This window comes from Haplochromis burtoni, unplaced genomic scaffold (genome assembly GCF_018398535.1).
Source record: "Haplochromis burtoni strain Fernald_Lab_line unplaced genomic scaffold, NCSU_Asbu1 Contig_384, whole genome shotgun sequence".
Classification (NCBI taxonomy): Eukaryota; Metazoa; Chordata; class Actinopteri; order Cichliformes; family Cichlidae; genus Haplochromis; species Haplochromis burtoni.
Genome location: NW_024582745.1, coordinates 38618 through 58899, shown reverse-complemented (window position 1 = coordinate 58899; position 20282 = coordinate 38618). Strand labels below are relative to the sequence as shown.

The window sequence follows — 20282 nt, the reverse complement described above, 5'->3', positions numbered from 1 at the left end:
AAAAAAAAAGAAGAAACCAACCACAGTCCCAGTGGGCAGAAAATAGTTCTGGCAACCCGCCATGGGTCCAGTGGTAGCGAAACAGCAACATAGCGGCTCAGGTGGCCGACCACAGGTCCGGTGGCAGCATCGCAGCTCTGGCGACGTTGAGACAGTTCTGGCAGCCTTCCAAGGGTCCAGGGGCGGCAACGAAACAGTTCAGGTACCCGCCCAGGGTCCCTTCGGTGCTGACCTCCCGCTCAAACTGAACGGGTCCCACCGGCATGCCCACCTCCGACTCGGGCTGAGCGGGTTCCAGGCGGCATAGCGACTGCTGGCGGCGGAGATGACGATGATGAAGCAGGCAGGTTAGGTGATGGTGACGTAGGAGCTGCAGACGGACGAGCAGAAGATGGCAGCGTTGCTGCCACAGGCATTTTTGATGGTGGTCGAGAGGCAGCTTCAGGCGTTTAAACAGATAATGGGGGAGCAGCAGTTGCAGATGGTAAAGCAGAGAGCGGTGTGGCAGCTGCAGACAGTGGAGCAGACGGTGGAGTTGATAGCTGGACGAGCTCCTCAGACCCTCCAGTGTGAGCAGACACAGGACCAGAAGGTGCGGAGTCCTCTGGCTGAAGCGACGCTAACTGCAACTGCACAGGGCACACAGCTCGCTCAGGGATGCTGTGGCTGGGGCTGTGCAGTTCAGACCGTCTGTTCAAGTAATGGCAGTGATATGCAGTCCTCAATTGGCTGAATGAGCTCTTCAGAGCATCCAGCAGAGGATGAAAGTGGCTGAACCGGTGACTGAGCTACTGACTGAGCTACAGGCTGGGCTACAGCAGGCTGAGCTACCTCCAGGGGTCCTGAGTGCTTTGGCTCTGAGTCAACATTTTCACAGTCCACCGACTCTGGAGTATCCTTCAAAAATAGTCCACTCACACTTCAGTTATTAACTGTTTCTGACACTCCCCACTGGAAGGAGGCTGTGGTCCATCAGAACCAGCATGCATAAGAATACTTTCTTTCCCCAAGATGTCAGACTACTTAGTTAATGTGTTACAATACCACTTTACTTAAGCTATAAAAACTTTGCACACAGAACTCAGTAAAAGCCCTTTCCACATCATGTCCTATCTATATTTTCTACTACCCCCGCTCATAATTGTACATATTTTTTATTTTCTAATTGTATTCCATATCTGTAGTTAGTTATATTCCTTGTGTGTGTGTGTATTTTTTAATTATTTTAATATGTATACACACACGACATACTCTGTTACTGTACCACAGTTTTTTTTGGCTTTGTTTCTTTTTTGTACCATGAGAGTGCAACAAATTCATTGTTTCTGTTCAAAATTCGCAATAAAAGTGAATCGGATTCTGATTCAACAGCCAACATACACGTGCACACATCTAGAAGGAAGGAAAAAGAGCTCCATACACCTATACACTCGAGTGTGAGAAGCCAAAAATATAAGCAAATATGGATAATTTCTACCCAATCAAAAATAAAAAAAAGTTGGTCCCCTAAAAGAATGACAGAGGCACAGTCACGATGTTTTCTAATCCTTCCTTATAGCAAACTTTAGAGTTGAAATCGTAGAGTAACAAAGACCAACGCATGCTCAAAAGATGGCGCCTGTGTGTTTGGCACGCCGTCTACCGCTCTTTTTTATCTGTCTGTTTTTATTGTTTTGTAATAATAATTATTGTGCAACATGTCAGTTCAATACTGTCTTATGATCGTCAGACATTATTGAAAATAGGCTCATCCACCAAAGTTTCAGTTCGGTTTGGTAAAGTTAGCCAAGGTTCTCTGCGTCCCTACCTGGAAGCAATGCCATCGTGCTGGCATCCCCCACCACCGCCATCAGATATGCAGAAGCGACGCAGGAGACGGGGTACCCGTGGAGGTCGCCTCGTTAAGCTGTGAATCCCGATTTCTTAACTTCCTCACAATCTCCGCTCCGTTTGTCAATCTTTTCCACGACTCTTGGTACCATCGCATGCTCTAGCTCCTGTGGATTCCTGGTTGATTCCCGTTGTCGGCTCTATCGGGAGAAGCCCTGTGAAATCCTTCCTTCTTCGGCATCTGCTTTGGAGGGGAATAGACCGATCAAACCTTCGACCGGTGGATCTGGTTGTCACTGCTGCGGAGGTCTCCGAACCAGCTCCCCTCAGGTTGGGTTTAATAAATGCCAGATCGGTGGCAAATAAGACCTTCATTTTGAAGGATTTCTTTTCTTCCTATGCATTGGATTTCCTCTGTTTGACTGAAACCTGGACTTCACCCGGTGAGTTAAGTGCCTTTTCTGAACTACTGCCCGCTGGCTGTGCTTACTTTAGCGCTCCGAGAGCTTCTGGTCATGGCGGGGGGATAGCAGTTGTTTTTAAAGCACACTTTGAGTTTAAGCAACTATCCTCATTGACACACCATACCAGCTTTGAACTTTGTTTGTGTGACAGCAACGAAGACCACTCGCTTTCGTTGCTGTGTGCAATAGTTTATCGGCCTCCTAAATATAACAAGGAGTTTTTATCGGAGTTTTACTCACTAGTTCGCTTAGGAGATTAAATGGCGAACATGTCCAGGCTTCAAGGGGATTCTCTGTCTCTTTTAGATATGCGTGGATCCATTCATGTATAACATACATGACATGACCAGTTATACAGCAAAATGTTAGGAAAGGCAAGACCCCCTTTATCTTTGGCCAGCTGTAACATTTTCATACTTAATCTGGGTTTCTTACCCCTCCAAATAAACCTTGACAGATCCTTTTCAATTTCTTTTACAATTTTTTTTGGTAAGAGTTATTGGGAGCATTTGTAAGGGATATAAAAGCTGTGTCAACACATTAATTTTAATTAAGTTTATTCTTCCCATCCAAGAAACCGGGCGATCCATCCATCTAGAAAGATCTTTTTTGACGCTTTGATGAACTATGTCTATGTTCTGTTTCAATATACTTCTTATATTAGGTGAAATGTGTATCCCCAAGTCCTTAAATCCCAAACCCGACCAGGTAAATGGAATATTGCATGTCATAGGCAGATTTCCCAGTGGCATAGCAATAGTTTTGTTCATATTAACCTTATACCCGGACAAATATCCAAAAGTTTCTATAATAGATAATACAGAGGGTATAGAATCCTGGGGATTGGTGACAAACAGCAGATCATCGTCTGCGTATAGTAAAATTTTAAATTCAAATCCTTGAATTTGGTATCCAGATATACTTTGATTATTTCTAACGGCCTCTGCCAGTGGTTCAATTACTAAAGCGAAAATTAATGGGGAAATCGGGTCCCCCTGTCTTGTTGATCTCTGTAAACAGAATTCTGATGATCTAATACCATTTACTAAAACACATGCTCTTGGGGTGACATATAACAGTCTGATCATGTCTATAAACCCCCTGCCCAAGCCAAATTTCTCCATCACAGCAAACATATAAGTCCACTCAACGTGGTCAAAAGCTTTTTCTGCATAAAGTGACACAACAAGTCCTTGTGTTTTGGTTACATTGGAGTGTTCTATAATATTCAGTAATTTTCTCATGTTTGTAATTGATTCTCTATTCTTGATAAAGCCCGTCTGATCTGCTTTAATAAGCTTGGGTATATAATTTTCTAGTCTGCTAGACAATATTTTGGACAAGATTTTGCTGTCAACATTTATTAAACTAATTGGGCGATAGGAACCACATTGATCAGCTGGTTTGTCCTTCTTATGGAAGAGCGATATGTTCGCAGAGTACAATGTATTGGGAAGACTTCCCAATACATAGAGTGCAGATACATATTTAAGAGGGGTATAGGTACTTGATCCTGGAAAACTTTATAGAAGTCTGGACCAAAACCATCTGGGCCAGGGGCTTTCCCTCCTTGAAGAGATTTAATTGCTGTCAGCACCTATTCTTGTATTATTTGTTCACCAAGACGAGCTCGATCGCCTTCAGACAAAGTTGGTAAATTGAGTTTATGTAAAAGATTTTGGCTATCACTTAATGTGGCTGTATTTTCAGATATATATAATTGTTTATAGTAATTTTCCATTAATTTAACCAGTTTATTATTTTCATATTGATTCTCTTTCATCTTTTAGTGATGTTATAGCATGAGATTCTAGTTTCCCAGCAGCCAAACATGCCAATAACCGTCCAGGTTTATCTGCCAACTCAAACAGCCTATGCTTAGCATAGAATATACTGGCCTCTGCTTTTTCAGTCAGAAATTGATTCAGAGCTGATCTAGTGGCTTCTATTTTTTTCAGTACGTCAGGTGAAAAATGTATTTTGAGGGAGTGTTCTAGATCTGCTTATTTTTTTTCCAGGTCCATTTGATGTTTTAAAGATTCTTTCTTTTTCGCTATACTGTATGAAATTACAGCGCCACGTAAGTATGCCTTCATTGTCTCCCAAAGGACAGAAGGATTTGTGTTTTCATTATCATTTGTCCGTAAAAAAAGATCCACTTGTTCTTTTATATAACTCCGAAGCATAGAAGTATTTAAAAGTGATGGATTTAATCGCCAACTATGTCGAGTTGGGTGAGCTTCAGGAGGTGAAATATTTAAATGAACATCTGCATGATCAGAGAGTATACACGTGCCAATATCACAAATGCTAATTCTGTTGAGGACCTCCCTCGAGACAAGGAAATAATCAATACGGGAATAACTCTTATGTGGATTAGAATAAAAAGTATAATCTTTTTCACCTGGATGAAGAGTTCTCCAAACGTCTATCAGCTGCAAGTCAGAACACAGTCCCTTGATAGCTTCTTGCTTTTTGGATACTGAATTGTTGGGTGGTGGATTTTGATCCATTTCTGGGTCTATGCAACAATTAAAATCTCCTGCCAGAACAGTAAATGTTGTCAAATTGACAGATATTTCTTTTATAAGTTCTGAGTATAAGTTTTCCAGATATACATTCGGAACATAAATACGCCCTATCAGAACAGATTCCCCATATAAACGTCCTATTACAATAACAAATCTACCCTGATCATCTTTAATACACTTTGTAAGAACAAATGGGGTATTTTTATGAATTGAAATTGCAACCCCTCTCTTACTTGATGAAAAAGAAGAAAAGTACACCTGCCCCACCCATTCTCTCTTTAGTTTTAGGTGTTCCACATCTGAGAGGTGAGTTTCTTGCAGGAGAGCAATGTTAGTTTTCTCCTTCTTAAACCAGGTCAAAATTTTCTTACGTTTAATAACATTGTTTATCCCTTTAACATTCAGGGAAACATACTTTAGATCACTCATTGCAGGATCAGTTTACTTAGATTATGTATTGTGCTAGCGACAACAGAAGTATCAGCCTTGTAGTTTAACTTATAAAACAGATTATGCTCAGATCTGCTCAAACACCAACAAAATATAGACAAAAACAAAAATCTGGGTACTGAAAAATAATATTCCTACAATAAACATTTATATCGTCCCAAAAACAGGGTTAGACCAGTCCCAGAAAATGTTCCTTGCTCCCGAAGATTGGGAGGAAACTTCACCCGTTGCGGGCGCACCTTGTGGAGAGATGATACACCTCGCATCCACGTATGCGCCTAGCAAAACCCCAACAAGACTTCCAATGTACCAATAGGTGTTGCCACATTCTTCTACTTCTTTTCTTCCCAGAATATCATAATACAACATAGTCACTGAGTGTAATAGTCAACTGTTCGTCAGACCACTTGAAACAAGGGACAGTTATTATTTTCTGGGTAAACCTCATGATTACTCACGTAATGCTCCTATTGCTGATGCCACTTTCAATGCCTCTTCTGCAGAGTCAAAGGAAAATCTTCTGTTTTCGTATGTGAAACGCAGGGTTGCAGGAAACAGCATCCTAAATCGTATTCCTTTGGTAATCAGCATCTGGCAGACCTCGTTGAAGCTTCTCCTCTGCTGTCGCACATTTTGTGGAACATCCTGACGAATGGTTATCAGTGCTCCTTCAAAGAAAATCTGTTTGTTCTTGCCACTTAAGGCTAACACTTCCCTTTTATCGGTCAGGTAATGGAGTTTCATTATAACAGCTCTTGGGGAACCTGATGTTGGTTCCCCTAAGCTTCTGTGGCAGCGGTCCAGTCGGATCTTTGTCTTCATATTAAGAAGAGAGGGAAGCCACTTTTCAAAATATGTAATAGCATTCGTCCCTTCCACACCTTCCTTGACACCAAATATGTGGAGATTATCTCTTCTGCTCCGAGCTTCTTGATCATCTAACCGGTTCGTGAACGTGCACATCTTACTTTTGTGAGTGTGGACCTTTTGTGAGTGTGGACGCTTCATCTCTTTGCTCTTTAAATGCTTTGCTTCTTTTATTGATTTTTATGCTGATTTTTTCCCTTTTTTCCGTATGAGCTTACCTGCGATAGCTTCTGGACACTTAAAGATCATTAGGACTAAAGTGTTCTTAACAGAAACAGCAACATTTTTATAGTTACCTTATCCTCAGCGCTCCGTGTGTCTGTGGCCTAGACACAGCTGAAGCCTGATTACAGCGTCTGGGCACCGAACAGCCTCAATAGCCTGGAAAGGTGCTAACCGCTAGGCTAACTAGCAACAAGATGCCTTCCCTCTCCACAGATGACTACCACAGCCTCCTGCAGAAGATTGCAGTACTGGAGACAAAAATTCATCGCTTAGAAGTAAACGTGGAGGTAAATGGACTGTGTGGAAATGAAACAACCTTGCCTTTGATTCAAAACAATGGCGATGAGCAAGCTAGTACACAGCTAAGGAGCACAGATAACATGACCAAGAAAGTAGACTCTGTGCATTATTATAAATCCTCAAGTGATAATCCCCCCTTGGACTGTCTTGGTGCAAAACCAAGACATAAATCATGTCTCCTGGAAGGGGGAGGACGTATCACGGGCAGAGCACAGCGAGCTGAAATCTCTGAAACCGACTGGCCTTCACTTCCTACGAGACAGAGAAGCTCTTCTACCCCTGTATACGAGAGGAAACAGGACTGGACAACCGTGAATAGGAAGGTTAACAACAAACCTCCAAAACAACTGAATGTGAAACTGCAGAACAGATTTGCTCCACTATCAAAGGACCCTGGATCTATATCGGACAACCATCCATCTAAAAGAGCGAAGTAAGGTCTGAAAATCTGTTGAAAAGTAAAAGGCCACAGGGAAAGCTAAAGGCTAGGCCTGAAACTCTGATTGTGGGTGACTCTGCCGTAAAGGATGTACAAAGGATGTGCGGTAAGAACACTAAAGTCCTCTGCTTTCCTAACGATATGGTCAACAACCTGAAGGAGAGAATTCTTCAAATTGCAGATGAATATCCAACTGTGACAAACATTGTTCTGCATATAGGGTCAAACGATGTGTGGATTATGCTTCTGCAACCATGGGAAACCGAGGATTACTGGCGCATCAAGGGAAGAAGTGGTAAAGAGGGTTATATTTTCCTGATGATTGCCTGACGTGATTAGTTTGACAGGAGCGGTCTGGTGAGTGATCATAGCGAATACCTCATTATTTAAAGCAGAGGCTGGAATTGGAGGCTCGAGATGAGTGAGAGGCAGATTCAATGATTTAGCCACCTCAGTGTCTATTAAATTTTGCTCTGACACAGAGTCCACGATAGCACAAAAAGAATGAGCCTTAGCACTAGTTATTAAAGAAACTGACAGCAAAAGACAGGGTTTATCTCCTCTGAAAACACTGCCCACCCGTAACCCCGAACTTACCGGCAGGCCCCGCCTTTTGGCCGGACCGGGCAGACAGCGATGTGATGGCCGCTTCCTCCACAGTGAAAACACTCTCCGGCTCGGGAACGCCGTTCCCACTCCTCAGGAGTGACCTGAGCGGCCGATCTGCATATGCTCAGGGGAAGGAGAGCGAGGACGGGCGGATGCTGTTACCGGAAGCGGCAGGGTTAACATGGAAGTGGTCGCGGGCCGAAACAGAGACAGACAGGGCTTGGAACGTCTCTCTGCGTCTCTTTCCCTCAGTCGATTATCGATCTGAGTGCAAGAGAAGCGAGCACTTCGAACGTGGCCGGCTCGTCATGTACAGCTAGCTGATCTTTCATCTGTTTGTTAAGCGATGCTAGAAAAATACCCCGCAGTGCAGCATCTGGCCAACCCGCTTCCGCAGCGGCGGTGCGGAACTCAATCGAATATTCCACAACGCTGGGTCTCCCCTGATGGAGTCCCAACAGCCTCTTAGCTGCAGTGCCCTCAGAGATCGGGTGAGCGAATGTCGTCTTAAATTCCTTAAAGAACTCATCATAAGGGCACGAGGCAATCAGGTGAGAAGACAAAAACGCCTCAGCCCACACAAGCGCCTTACCCCTTAGCAACCCTACAAAATGAGAAATCTTGGCAGCATCACTGGGGAAAGCAAGCGGCATGCGGCTGAAGAACAACGAAAACTGAAAAAGGAACCCCCCACACTACCCCAACTCTCCGTGGAAGGGTTCCGGTGGAGGAGAGGAAATGCCCCTATATACAGCAGCGGGTGCAGGCAACGGTTCCAGATGACTGGGGGGAACAGGTGGATTCGGCTCACTGATTTCTGAAAGCCTGGTGAGTATTTCCTCTTGCTTTTCACTAATAGCATTACACTGGTCCACTATGGACGTCAATGTCTGTTCATGCCGTCCTAACACCGCGCCCTGTTTATTTATGGCGGCGCGAATTGGGTCCGCTGAGTCCATTATTGGCCAGTTCATTCTGTCACAAACAAGAATGCTGTGGACTCAAGAGCAGGCTCAATTGCTCGAACTATGTACAATTTATTTGAAGGGAAAAAGTACTTAAACAAGGCTGGGTCTAACAGAAACTATACACAGGAACTGAGGGAGACCAGAGGACGGAGAAACGGACATGGAACACACGGAGAACACGGGCGGGTACTACTGCAAACACAGGAGAGAGGTTTTACTGATCTGTGAAACAATTAAAGGGATGAGGCGAGTGGTACTAGTGGAGAGTCTTGTGCTTACTTGGAAACACCGGCTATTAGGCAGAGGAGGGGTTGCCGTGGGAGCGTCCCAGGGATGGCTGAGAATGCGGGGAAGCTGGTCCAGGTTCCAGGGTGTCCAGGGGAGAGAGATCCACTGTTAAAGCACGGGCAGGAGGGCAGGCTGAGGAGATGGTGAGTATGTAGTCCTAGGGTTCTAGGCAGACTGGAGAATGGAGTGAAAACAGAACCAGCGCTGCTGATGAGCACGACGGGTGATGTATCTGGAGAACACTGGAGACAGAGAACACATTAATCCAAGATCCAGGCAGATGGATGCCAAACACAGTGGAGGCCAAGTTTACCACTAGTGGTAGCAGGACGAACTGGCGAGGAGTGGCAGGCAGTGCTGGCTTAAAAACCCTCCAGATGGAGGCCCGGAAATTGGAACCAGGTGATGAGCTGGCCAACTCCACCCCAGGGGATGGGCAACTGGAACCTGGACCACATCCAGTTTGAGACCCTTCACTTAATCTTCTGTTTACCTGGCTGTGCATGTTCCCTGTTCAAATTTGCTTATTGCTTTCCAACCAATTGTTATTTAGAAGCTTGTGTTAACTGCTAAACTGTGTGGTTCTCTGAATTATGTCGCTCATCCCTGTTTTCTAAAAAAGGTGTTTCCTACTGTTGGACCACATATTCTGAACATAATTAATACCAGCCTCTTGTCAGGTCAAGTACCAAGCAAGTTTAAGCATGCAGTTATTCATCCCTTACTCAAGAAGCCAGGCTCACATATTTCAGTTATGTCAAACTCTAGATCTATCTTTAAACTTCCTTTTCTGTGTAAGATCTTGGAAAAGATTATTTACACTCCGCTGATGGATTATCTAAATAACTCTCAAATGTTTGAAGTTTTTCAGTCCGACTTTAAGCCGTTTCACAGCACAGAGACAGCTTTCATAAAGGTTATGAACGATATTCTGGTAGCGATGGACTGTGGTAAACATGCAGTGCTTATACTACTGGATATGACTCCCGCTATTCGACACAGTGGATCAGGACCTGCTGATCTCTCGATTACAGCATTGTGTGGGCAATTCTGGCTTGGCACCCCTGTGGATAAAATCATATCTCTCAAACAGGAGCTTCTGTGTTAAGTTAGGTTTGGCATCGTCCTCTGCCTCTGCTGCGGCACGGTTTGGCACAACTGGTAGAAGGAATTTTGAGCACATTACTCCGGTTCTGGCCTCCCTGCACTGGCTTCCAATTGAATTTAGAATTCATTTTAAACTCCTTTTATTGGTTGAGCTGAGCAGCTGTTGCTCTCAGTGCCCAAATCACGGCTGAAACTGAGAGGAGACCAAGCGAATTATGCCTGTGTGTTTCTGTTTTCAGTGTTCACCTCGTCTTTTAACGGTTACTCACTGGTTCTGAGTCTAACAAATTGTTTTTGTTGCTTATATTTCTTATTTTTTGCAATACATTTATTGGGGCGTCGACTGCAAGCCTTAAAAACAGTCAACGGATGATTTTGTTTTTATACTATAGACTAGAGATGGCACGATACCAGTTTTTTATGTCCGATACCGATACCGATATCATAAATTTGGATATCTGCCGATACCGATATGAATCCGATATAGTGTTTTTTAATCAACAAAACTGTTTTTTAAAATAAAAAAATCAACTGTGGGAGCAATCATCAGAAAATGGAAGACATACAAGACCACTGATAATCTCCCTCGATCTGGGGCTCCACGCAAGATCTCATCCCGTGGGGTCAAAATGATCATGAGAACGGTGAGCAAAGATCCCAGAACCACACGGGGGGACCTGGTGAATGACCTGCAGAGAGCTGGGACCAAAGTAACAAAGGTCACCATCAGTAACACACTACAACGGCAGGGAATCAAATCCCGCAGTGCCAGACGTGTTCCGCTGCTGAAGCCAGTGCATGTCCAGGCCCGTCTGAAGTTTGCCAGAGAGCACATGGATGATACAGCAGAGGATTGGGAGAATGTCATGTGGTCAGATGAAACCAAAGTAGAACTTTTTGGTATAAACTCAACTCGTCGTGTTTGGAGGAAGAAGAATACTGAGTTGCATCCCAAGAACACCATACCTACTGTGAAGCATGGGGGTGGAAACATCATGCTATGGGGCTGTTTTTCTGCCAAGGGGACAGGACGACTGATCCGTGTTAAGGACAGAATGAATGGGGCCATGTATCGTGAGATTTTGAGCCAAAACCTCCTTCCATCAGTGAGAACTTTGAAGATGAAACGAGGCTGGGTCTTCCAACATGACAATGATCCAAAACACACCGCCCGGGCAACAAAGGAGTGGCTCCGTAAGAAGCATTTGAAAGTCCTGGAGTGGCCTAGCCAGTCTCCAGACCTCAACCCCATAGAAAATCTGTGGCGGGAGTTGAAAGTCCGTGTTGCTCGGCGACAGCCCCAAAACATCACTGCTCTCGAGAAGATCTGCATGGAGGAATGGGCCAAAATACCAGCTACTGTGTGTGCAAACCTGGTAAAGACCTATAGTAAACGTTTGACCTCTGTTATTGCCAACAAAGGTTATGTTACAAAGTATTGAGTTGTATTTTTGTTATTGACCAAATACTTATTTTCCACCCTGATTTACGAATAAATTCTTTACAAATCCTACCATGTGGATTCATGGATTTTTTTTTTCACATTCTGTCTCTCACAGTTGAAGTGTACCTCTGGTGCAAATTACTGACCTCTGTCATCATTTTAGGTGGGGGAACTTGCACAATCGGTGGCTGACTAAATACTTTTTTGCCCCACTGTAGTCTGTGTCTATATGTCAGGTTGGGTGTCAGGCGCCACCTCTCTGGGGACATCTCAGGCCCTCCAAGGTTTGGAGGCCTATCTCCCCCTACCACCACTTCCCCTGCCAGTGGCGGACTCCCTCAGACATCGGTGCGTTGGTGGTTCTTGTGTCCGGGGATGGGCGTCCAGGTACACACCGGCTCACTCCTTGGCGGCCGCTTATCGGGGCCTGGAGCCTGGGGCTCGCTCGGGCCACTTCGGAGGTGGGGTGCCCCCGGCCTCTCGGCCTGGGGCTCGGTCACTCAGGCACGGCTGGCTGCCGGCGGAGCTCACGGGCGCGTCACTGCAACTCCCCCTGGCTTCTGCTCCGCGGCTGCTGAGTGAGCCCTCATCTGGGACTCTCCTCAGCTCTTTCTGGGACAGTGGCGCGGCTGCCCCTCTGTTGGTCTTCCTTGGTCTCTTGTGTTCTGGGGGCCTCTGGATGTCTGGAGTTTTGATCTCCTCCATACCTGCTTCATGCCCTGGAGGACGGGGCTGTGGCCCCCCCACACCCTCTAGCAGATCATTACATGAAGGAACCTTTTAAACAAGCAGCGTCCATGCTCACAGGTGTACACACGGGTGATCACACCCACAAACTACACCCTTTTTGGCTCCTACCTCAAAGCACACTGTGTTCTGTTGATCTTATGTGCTGCACAATAATGTTTAATATTTAGTATTTACTGTCATATTCCCATAGATCATCGTGATGTTGTTTATTGTATTGCTCTCGTTTTCTTCTGCTTGTTTTCTCTTTTTTCTTTCTCAACAGGTGATCAGTGATTGTAATTTTTTGTCTGCTTTTTGTTGTTTTTTTTTGCCCTTTATCCCCGTCCCTCTTCTCCGCTGTTTTTCTTTCCCTCCTTTCTTCCCTTTCTTTTCCTCATTCAAGTCTGTCCCGTCTAGCAAGTGAAAATAAAAAATAAAATAAACAATAAAAGGTGAATCAAATAGACCATTACGGCAAGGCTGGGATTGTCACGGTGGGTGAGGAGAGCCGTGTGAAAATAATAAATGAGGATCCAATCGCAGGCAGTAGTGGAGAAGTGAAGGTGGTTTATTGAACATGAAATAAATAGGGACAAACAGCAAACGGAGCTCGAACTAAACTAGACTGGAGGACAACTAAACTACAAAGCACAAACCTGAATGAGAACGAGCAGAGGAGAATGACGATGGACAGCAGGGAGAGCACACGGATGTGACATGGTAGATACACAGATGACGCAGGGTGGAATACACAGACGGACCAGCAACTACAATGACGGAAGACATGACTTAAATACACAGAGAATCACAGGGGAATTACACACAGGTGGTGGACACAGCTGGGAATAATCAACAAGACGAGACAAAGGTAAAACCGAACACACTTACATGAGACCCAGACCTTCACAATAGAACAGGAAATGAGAACACCACACCAAGACGCAGACCTGACACTGAGAGACAGACAGAATGACACATGGAACCTGAACTAAACTAAACGTGAGATACAACCGAGAACAAATCCTTAAACATGAACCTCAAATAATAAACATCATAACCATCATCATAAACACAACAAGAGAACAAGAAAACAATCCCTGATGCAAACTAAAACCAAAACATAATAACCTCAAACATGGAATAACAAAAACATGAAACTCCACATACTGGGTCCAATGGACCCAGACCCGTGACAGGGATGGTCCATTTGGTAAAGTAAATTCGTTGGGCATCTTTCTTCGCCTTTAGACAATAATTCTGATGGCAAAAGAGCCAAACGGGCACAGGCGGGGGGGGGAAGAGAAAGAAAAGAGAGTTAATATGAACCATTTTGAATTCTAGCATTAGCCCACTTTGTTTTCATTTTTTGCTTTCCTCTTTCTTTTCTCCTGCCTTTCAGCTTAATGTTCAATATCCTTTGTCCTCTATATCCACTATCCCTCCACTGCACATATCCAAACCATCTCAGCCACGCCCCCTCCATTTGTCACTTTGGTTTGGTGATCTCAGAACCGTTTACTGTCTAGAACACAGATCATCTGTTTTTACCACCAATATGTAGTTTTTTCTCAAAACCTCTACAGAAATACAGAGTTGTACCTGGAATAATACATAGCTTTCAAACACAGACACACCAAAAGTTGCTATGTGACCCTTAAAGACATAAAAGTATTATGACGATTTGTAGAATCTTCTGGTCAGAACTAATATAAACCACCTTTCAGAGAGATGATTTGTCATAAAATTATCCTGTGAGTTAGTAGATTAGTTTGTGATCACTCTTTCTCATTCATTCAGGACAAGTCTGTTGAGCCAGATCTGAGATGGTGGAGCAGCCCTAGCTAATAGTAATCTATGACAATGACCCAGGTCATTAAAGTGACTTTGTGGAGATCTCCCAAGAAAAGCTGATGAACCTCTTGGTAATTTTTGGAGTGATCTATGCACAGCTAGTGCTACTACAATTATTACCAAGGGACTGAATAACGCTTTGTTGATTCAGAGTACAGTAGTCTGGAAGCTGGTAAACTATTCCCAAACTTAGAGACTCAAGAGACTGAATCATTGTATCAGAGCACAGCGTCTTGGTTTGTTTGTTTGTTTTTTTAATTTTATTTATTTATTTATTTAATTCATTTATTTCATTATATTTGCAGTAACTGGACTACAAGAAATTTCTTATAGTCATTGTCTTGAATATGAATTTTAACCAATCAGGTATTGAAAAATAACTGAACCAGCAAGTGGTATATGTGTGGTATGTGAGTTTTAACAAGTGTAATTAATCAGATCTGCTATTCAGATGTTCAAAAGTGCATATCATGTCTTTAGCATTTGTGATTCTTTTTAAAATGACTGTTTTTAATATTTTGTGAATGTTAACAGTGCAGTGTGTTTTTGGCCGCTTGAGGAGGTACACCAGAGAGATAGAAGGCAGGAGAATAAACCAGCTGTTCTCCACAGAACCAGCAAAGGTGTACTCTCAGTGGCAAGGGAACAATAAGAGAACAGCACCACCAAGGCTGGAGACGGAGCAATACTGGAAGAGCATATGGGAGAAGGACGCAACCCATAACGGCAATGCTCAGTGGCTAGTGGATCTGAGGGCAGACCATAGCGACCTCCCTGAACAGGGTCCAGTAACCATCACAGTGGCAGATATCCAAGAAAGGGTCTCCAGCAAAGAAGCTGACTGCACTCCACGAGCGTCTGGCAGCACAAATGAACCAGCTGCTAGTTAACGAGAGACACCCGGAATGGCTAACCGAAGGTCGGACGGTCCTGATCCCCAAGGACCCCAAGAAGGGACCGGTCCCCTCCAACTACCGACCAATAACCTGCCTCAGTACCACATGGAAGCTCCTGTCAGGCATCATATCGGCTAAGATGAACAGGCACATGGGTCAATACATGAGTGGGGCACAGAAAGGGATTGGCAAGAATACCAGAGGCGCAAAACACCAGCTACTGGTAGACAGAACAGTCAGCCGAGACTGCAAGACCAGACTGACCAACCTGTGAACTGCCTGGATTGATTACAAGAAGGCCTATGACTCAATGCCCCACAGCTGGATACTGGAATGCCTAGAATTGTACAAGATCAATGGGACCCTAAGAGCCTTCATCAGGAACTCAATGGGGATGTGGCGTACAACACTAGAGGCCAACTCCAAGCCCATAGCACAAGTCATCAAGTGCGGGATCTACCAAGGAGATGCTCTGTCCCCACTGCTGTTCTGCATAGGCCTGAACCCCCTCAGTGAGATCATTAACAAGACTGGCTACGGATACCGACTACGGAACGGAGCAGTTGTCAGCCACCTCCTGTACATGGATGACATCAAGCTGTATGCCAAGAGTGAACGAGACATCGATTCACTGATCCACACTACCAGGCTATACAGCAATGACATTGGAATGTCATTCGGACTGGAGAAGTGTAGTCGGATGGTAACAAAGAGAGGGAAGGTAGTCAGAACTGAGGGGATTGAACTACCAGAAGGCAACATTGCAGACATAGAGGACAGTTACAAGTACCTGGGGATCCCGCAGGCAAATGGGAACCATGAAGAGGCCGCTAGAAAGGCTGCAACCACCAAGTACCTGCAGAGGGTCAGGCAAGTCCTGAGGAGTCAGCTGAATGGTAAGAACAAGATCCGGGCCATCAACACGTACGCCCTGCCCGTGATCAGGTACCCTGCTGGGGTAATAGGCTGGCCAAAGGAGGAGATAGAAGCCACTGACATAAAGACAAGAAAGCTCCTTACCATGCATGGAGGGTTTCACCCCAAGTCCAGCACCCTGAGGCTGTACGCTAAGCGGAAGGAAGGGGGCCGGGGACTGGTGAGTGTCAGCACCACAGTCCAGGATGAGACAACAAACATCCAAGAATACATTGGGAAGATGGCCCCAACTGACCGAGTGCTCAGTGAATACCTCAGGCAGCAGAAACCCAAGAAAGAGGAGGGAGACGAGGAACCATCATGGAAGGACAGGCCCCTGCACGGTATGTACCACCGGCAGATAGAGGAGGTGGCTGATATCCAGAAATCCTACCAGTGGCTGGACAAAGCTGGACTGAAAGACAGCACAGAGGCACTAATCATGGCAGCACAAGAACAAGCTCTGAGTACAAGATCCATAGAGGCTGGGGTCTATCACACCAGGCAAGACCCCAGGTGCAGGCTGTGTAAAGATGCCCCTGAGACAATCCAGCACATAACAGCAGGGTGCAAGATGCTAGCAGGCAAGGCATACATGGAACGCCATAACCAAGTGGCCGGCATAGTGTACAGGAACATCTGTGCCGAGTATAACCTGGAAGTCCCGAGGTCAAAATGGGAGATGCCCCCAAGGGTGGTGGAGAATGACCGAGCTAAGATCCTGTGGGACTTCCAGATACAGACGGACAAAATGGTGGCTAACCAACCGGACATAGTGGTGGTAGACAAACAGAAGAAGACGGCCGTAGTGATCGATGTAGCGGTTCCGAATGACAGCAATATCAGGAAGAAGGAACACGAGAAGCTGGAGAAATACCAAGGGCTCAGAGAAGAGCTCGAGAGGATGTGGAGGGTGAAGGTAACGGTGGTCCCCGTGGTAATCGGAGCACTAGGTGCGGTGACTCCCAAGCTAGGCGAGTGGCTCCAGCAGATCCCGGGAACAACATCGGAGATCTCTGTCCAGAAGAGCGCAGTCCTGGGAACAGCTAAGATACTGCGCAGGACCCTCAAGCTCCCAGGCCTCTGGTAGAGGACCCGAGCTTGAAGGATAAACCGCCCGCAGGGGCGTGCTGGGTGTTTTTTTTATTTTTTTATATAATTATTTTGTTATTTTTGTTTTATTTATATATTTATTGCATCTTGTAGGGGTATGAACGAATTTCTAAACACAAAGCAGTTCAAAGACGTATAAACAGATGATCTTCATAAGACACAAGAAAAAGAAAATTATGAATTTCAGTGATTGTCTCAGTTTAGAAAGTTGCTAAATCATGCTTATTCAGATTGTACAATTAACTTTCCAAAAATGGAGTTACTGGCTTTGTTGTTTTTTGGAACGTTATGGAATTGCAAAAACATGATGACATAATAATAACTGTATTTTACATAGTGTGTATATTATATTAGAAATATGTTGGGGGGGGTTGTCAATATTGAGTGCTTTTTTTTCCTGAGCTGTGATACACTTCTAGCCAATCATTTTACGTTTCCGAGGATAGTAGGCGGGGCCAGGTACGTACGTTCTTTTATGCAGAGCTACAGATTAAAAATGCCCAAGGCGAAGCGGTCAAAAGTCTGGCTGTACTTCACAGCAAAATATGCAAACTCAGCAGCCTGCAACAAGTGCTTTAAGCTGATACTGTGATACATTGATAAAAGCTATTTTGGAGAGAGGTATATATAATCTATGCAAATCATATAAAATTTACTCTATTATTGCACTCAGCCAAGGAATTATAAAGTAATGGGTTTATTATACCCTTTTCTTAAGAGTAACAACATTACATTAAAAAATGCAGTAAAATATACCCCCAAACCGTGAGTCTTATGTTCCTAGTTGCGCATGCGCCAGACCGCGCTTTTTGACTGAGCGGGACAGCAAGCAAATTCTGGGTCTTTTTTTCGGCTTCCATCGAACCCGATCGAACCACAGAAGTGAAGGTAAGCTATTTACATCGTATCATACCCATAATTACAACCACCAAAGGCCAGCACTGTCAGTGTCCCAGAAGACTACAGTGGCAGTCGATGTTCTAAAAGACAGCATTAAGGAGTCCCTTGCAAGGAAGTTCCCCAGGGAAGACTTTGTGAACATGACAAATAAAGCAACCATTTTAGGCACAGACTATAATATTGGCATGATGCTGCCGTTTGGCTCAACAGGAGCCTACCTGACTTTGCAGAAATCCATCAAATAATCATTGTGCACAGAACTCCTGTGTTTGTTCTGAAGTTGCTTAGAGGCTGTGAACACCTGAGGAGTTTCAAAGTAGAGCCCACAGGAGAGACAGAAATCCTTAAACATTCTGAACTGAAAGAAACATGGCTGCATACAATACAGCAGATGGCCGTATGGTGTCCCTTAAACACTTCATTTGCACATCAGAGTAAGTGTAATGGGTTGATTATTTCTGTTATATCAAATGTTTGTGCACTTATTGAAATTATTGAAAAAATATATTATTTTACCAACAACTATATGGGCGGGCGTCCTGTCTTATTTGTTTATTGTAATGTTTATTTAACAGGAACAATACATATAACATTGAAAAAGAAAATGGAAACATGTGATGCATACTTAACCCTCCTCTATTCTATTGCCCTTATCTCCCTCTTCTTAAAATGACAATCAAAAATTATTTATTCAAAATTCTACTGAACTAAATCTCTGCTTTTATTTCTCTGGCAGAAGATAATGAAGAAAATATATGCATGTAAGCTTATCAACTATTAATAACCTGTCTCAATTTCTTTTCTTTCTCTGTCTCTCACAGCTGAGGAAACACAAACCAAACAACAATGGCAGTCCAGTTAAGAGTCATTTTAGAAGAACACAGCATTCAAAAGTTGACACTTCCAACAGGAATTCCTAATACAGTGGATGGGGATACATGGGGAATTTGGACTGCTATACCAAGACAAAGACTTTGACAATCAGTTTTTCAGTGTCATCTCAACTGCTGACTTGTATGACAAGGCCACTGTTAAAGTGATCCTTAAAGAGCCAGTAATCACCCTTGACTTACAACCAGTATGTGAATCAGGATCATCGTCTGCATTGAACTCTTCGACTTCAGTGAGCACCCATCCTGCAAGTACTACTGAAACGGACATCTGCCCTGCCAATCATGATGCACCCTCACAGGTGTCCGACTGCGCATCGTCAAGTTCCAGTGACACCATCATTCTCCCTGATTCATGTCGCCCTGCTGCGTGGCCAGTGCCATTTCAAGTACCGGAGTTTTCCCGAGACATACAACTAATCCTCGCTGAGGCAAACAACTCATATCGCAACACTGGAAGACCTTTCATGGATGCCAGTGTTAAATCAGCAACAATGCAAGACCTTGCAAAAGTAATTTTTTCGTACACTGCTTACCCAACCAATCAGCAGATCCTCTCAGTGGCTGAAGCCTTGGTTTCAAAGTTTGCGTGTCTTAAGGAGCCAGGATCATTTGCCGGCTTATATGGCTGGCAGCAGCGCATAAAAAACAAGATGCACAATTACCGTGCCAAGCTAAGATCTCGAAAATTTTCTTACCCGGAAATTGAAATTAATGCCTTAAAAAGGAAGCATCCAGCTGATGCAGTGCCATCAAAGAATGTAAAAAAGCCAAAAAAAGCAGAGGTTAATTATCTCCCTCCGCATCCTACTGGAGAAACCCAAGAGACACTGGAGAAAGAGAGGCTGGAATTAATTTATGAAATAACAAAGAAAAACAACGCAAAGATAATTGCAGAAAAAATGAATAAAACGTTCTCTAGCCGAAGACTTGGAGTGGTCAGCCTCTGCCCCTCTGTGGGTGAGTTAAAAGAAAGGTGGCCAGCATTATTCACTGAGGCTCAGGTGAGTATGTGTGATAACTATTCCTATCCACCAAAAAACAAATGTCAAACAAATGTCAACAAATTGAAATTCATTTTTTTGTCCCCTTACTTCTTAGCTCATCGAAGAGTTCAGACGCATCACCACAGTTTCTTTGGTGGAGACATTCATGCTGAAACTTGATGAGTACACACCAGGTCTTTTGCAGCTTATGCCTGCCAAAGGAGGAGCTGCTGGTTCCAAGATGAGACCTCTGCTGGACACTTTGAATGACCTATGTTATTTGACTTTTTTCACAAATATGTAATTATGGAGGGCTGCAGTGGGTAGCAAGAAGGTCCTGGGTTCAAATCCCGGCCCAGGGTCTTTATGCATGGAGTTTGCATGTTCTCCCTGTGCATGTGTGGGTTCCCCCCGGGTACTCCAGCTTCCTCCCACAGTCAGAAAGCATGGCTGTTAGGTTAATTGGTCTCTCCAAATTGT

General features: G+C 44.3%; 1 protein-coding gene across 1 annotated transcript; it reads left to right on the top strand.

The window, feature by feature from the left end:
• The first annotated feature begins 18749 nt into the window (after window positions 1-18749).
• On the top strand, window positions 18750-20207 carry LOC121811945. The gene is made up of 2 exons (XM_042212646.1): window positions 18750-19820; window positions 19918-20207. The coding sequence occupies exons 1-2, from the start codon at window positions 18855-18857 to the stop codon at window positions 20104-20106; spliced, it is 1155 nt and encodes a 384-aa protein (XP_042068580.1). The 5' UTR covers window positions 18750-18854; the 3' UTR covers window positions 20107-20207.
• Window positions 20208-20282: the final 75 nt, after the last annotated feature.

Coding starts and splice junctions, on each gene's coding strand:
- LOC121811945 (XM_042212646.1), top strand. CDS start 18,855: ATGGGGATACATGGGGAATTTGGACTGCTATACCAAGACAAAGACTTT. Junction 19,821..19,917: donor CATTATTCACTGAGGCTCAG/GTGAGTATGTGT, acceptor CTTACTTCTTAG/CTCATCGAAGAGTTCAGACG.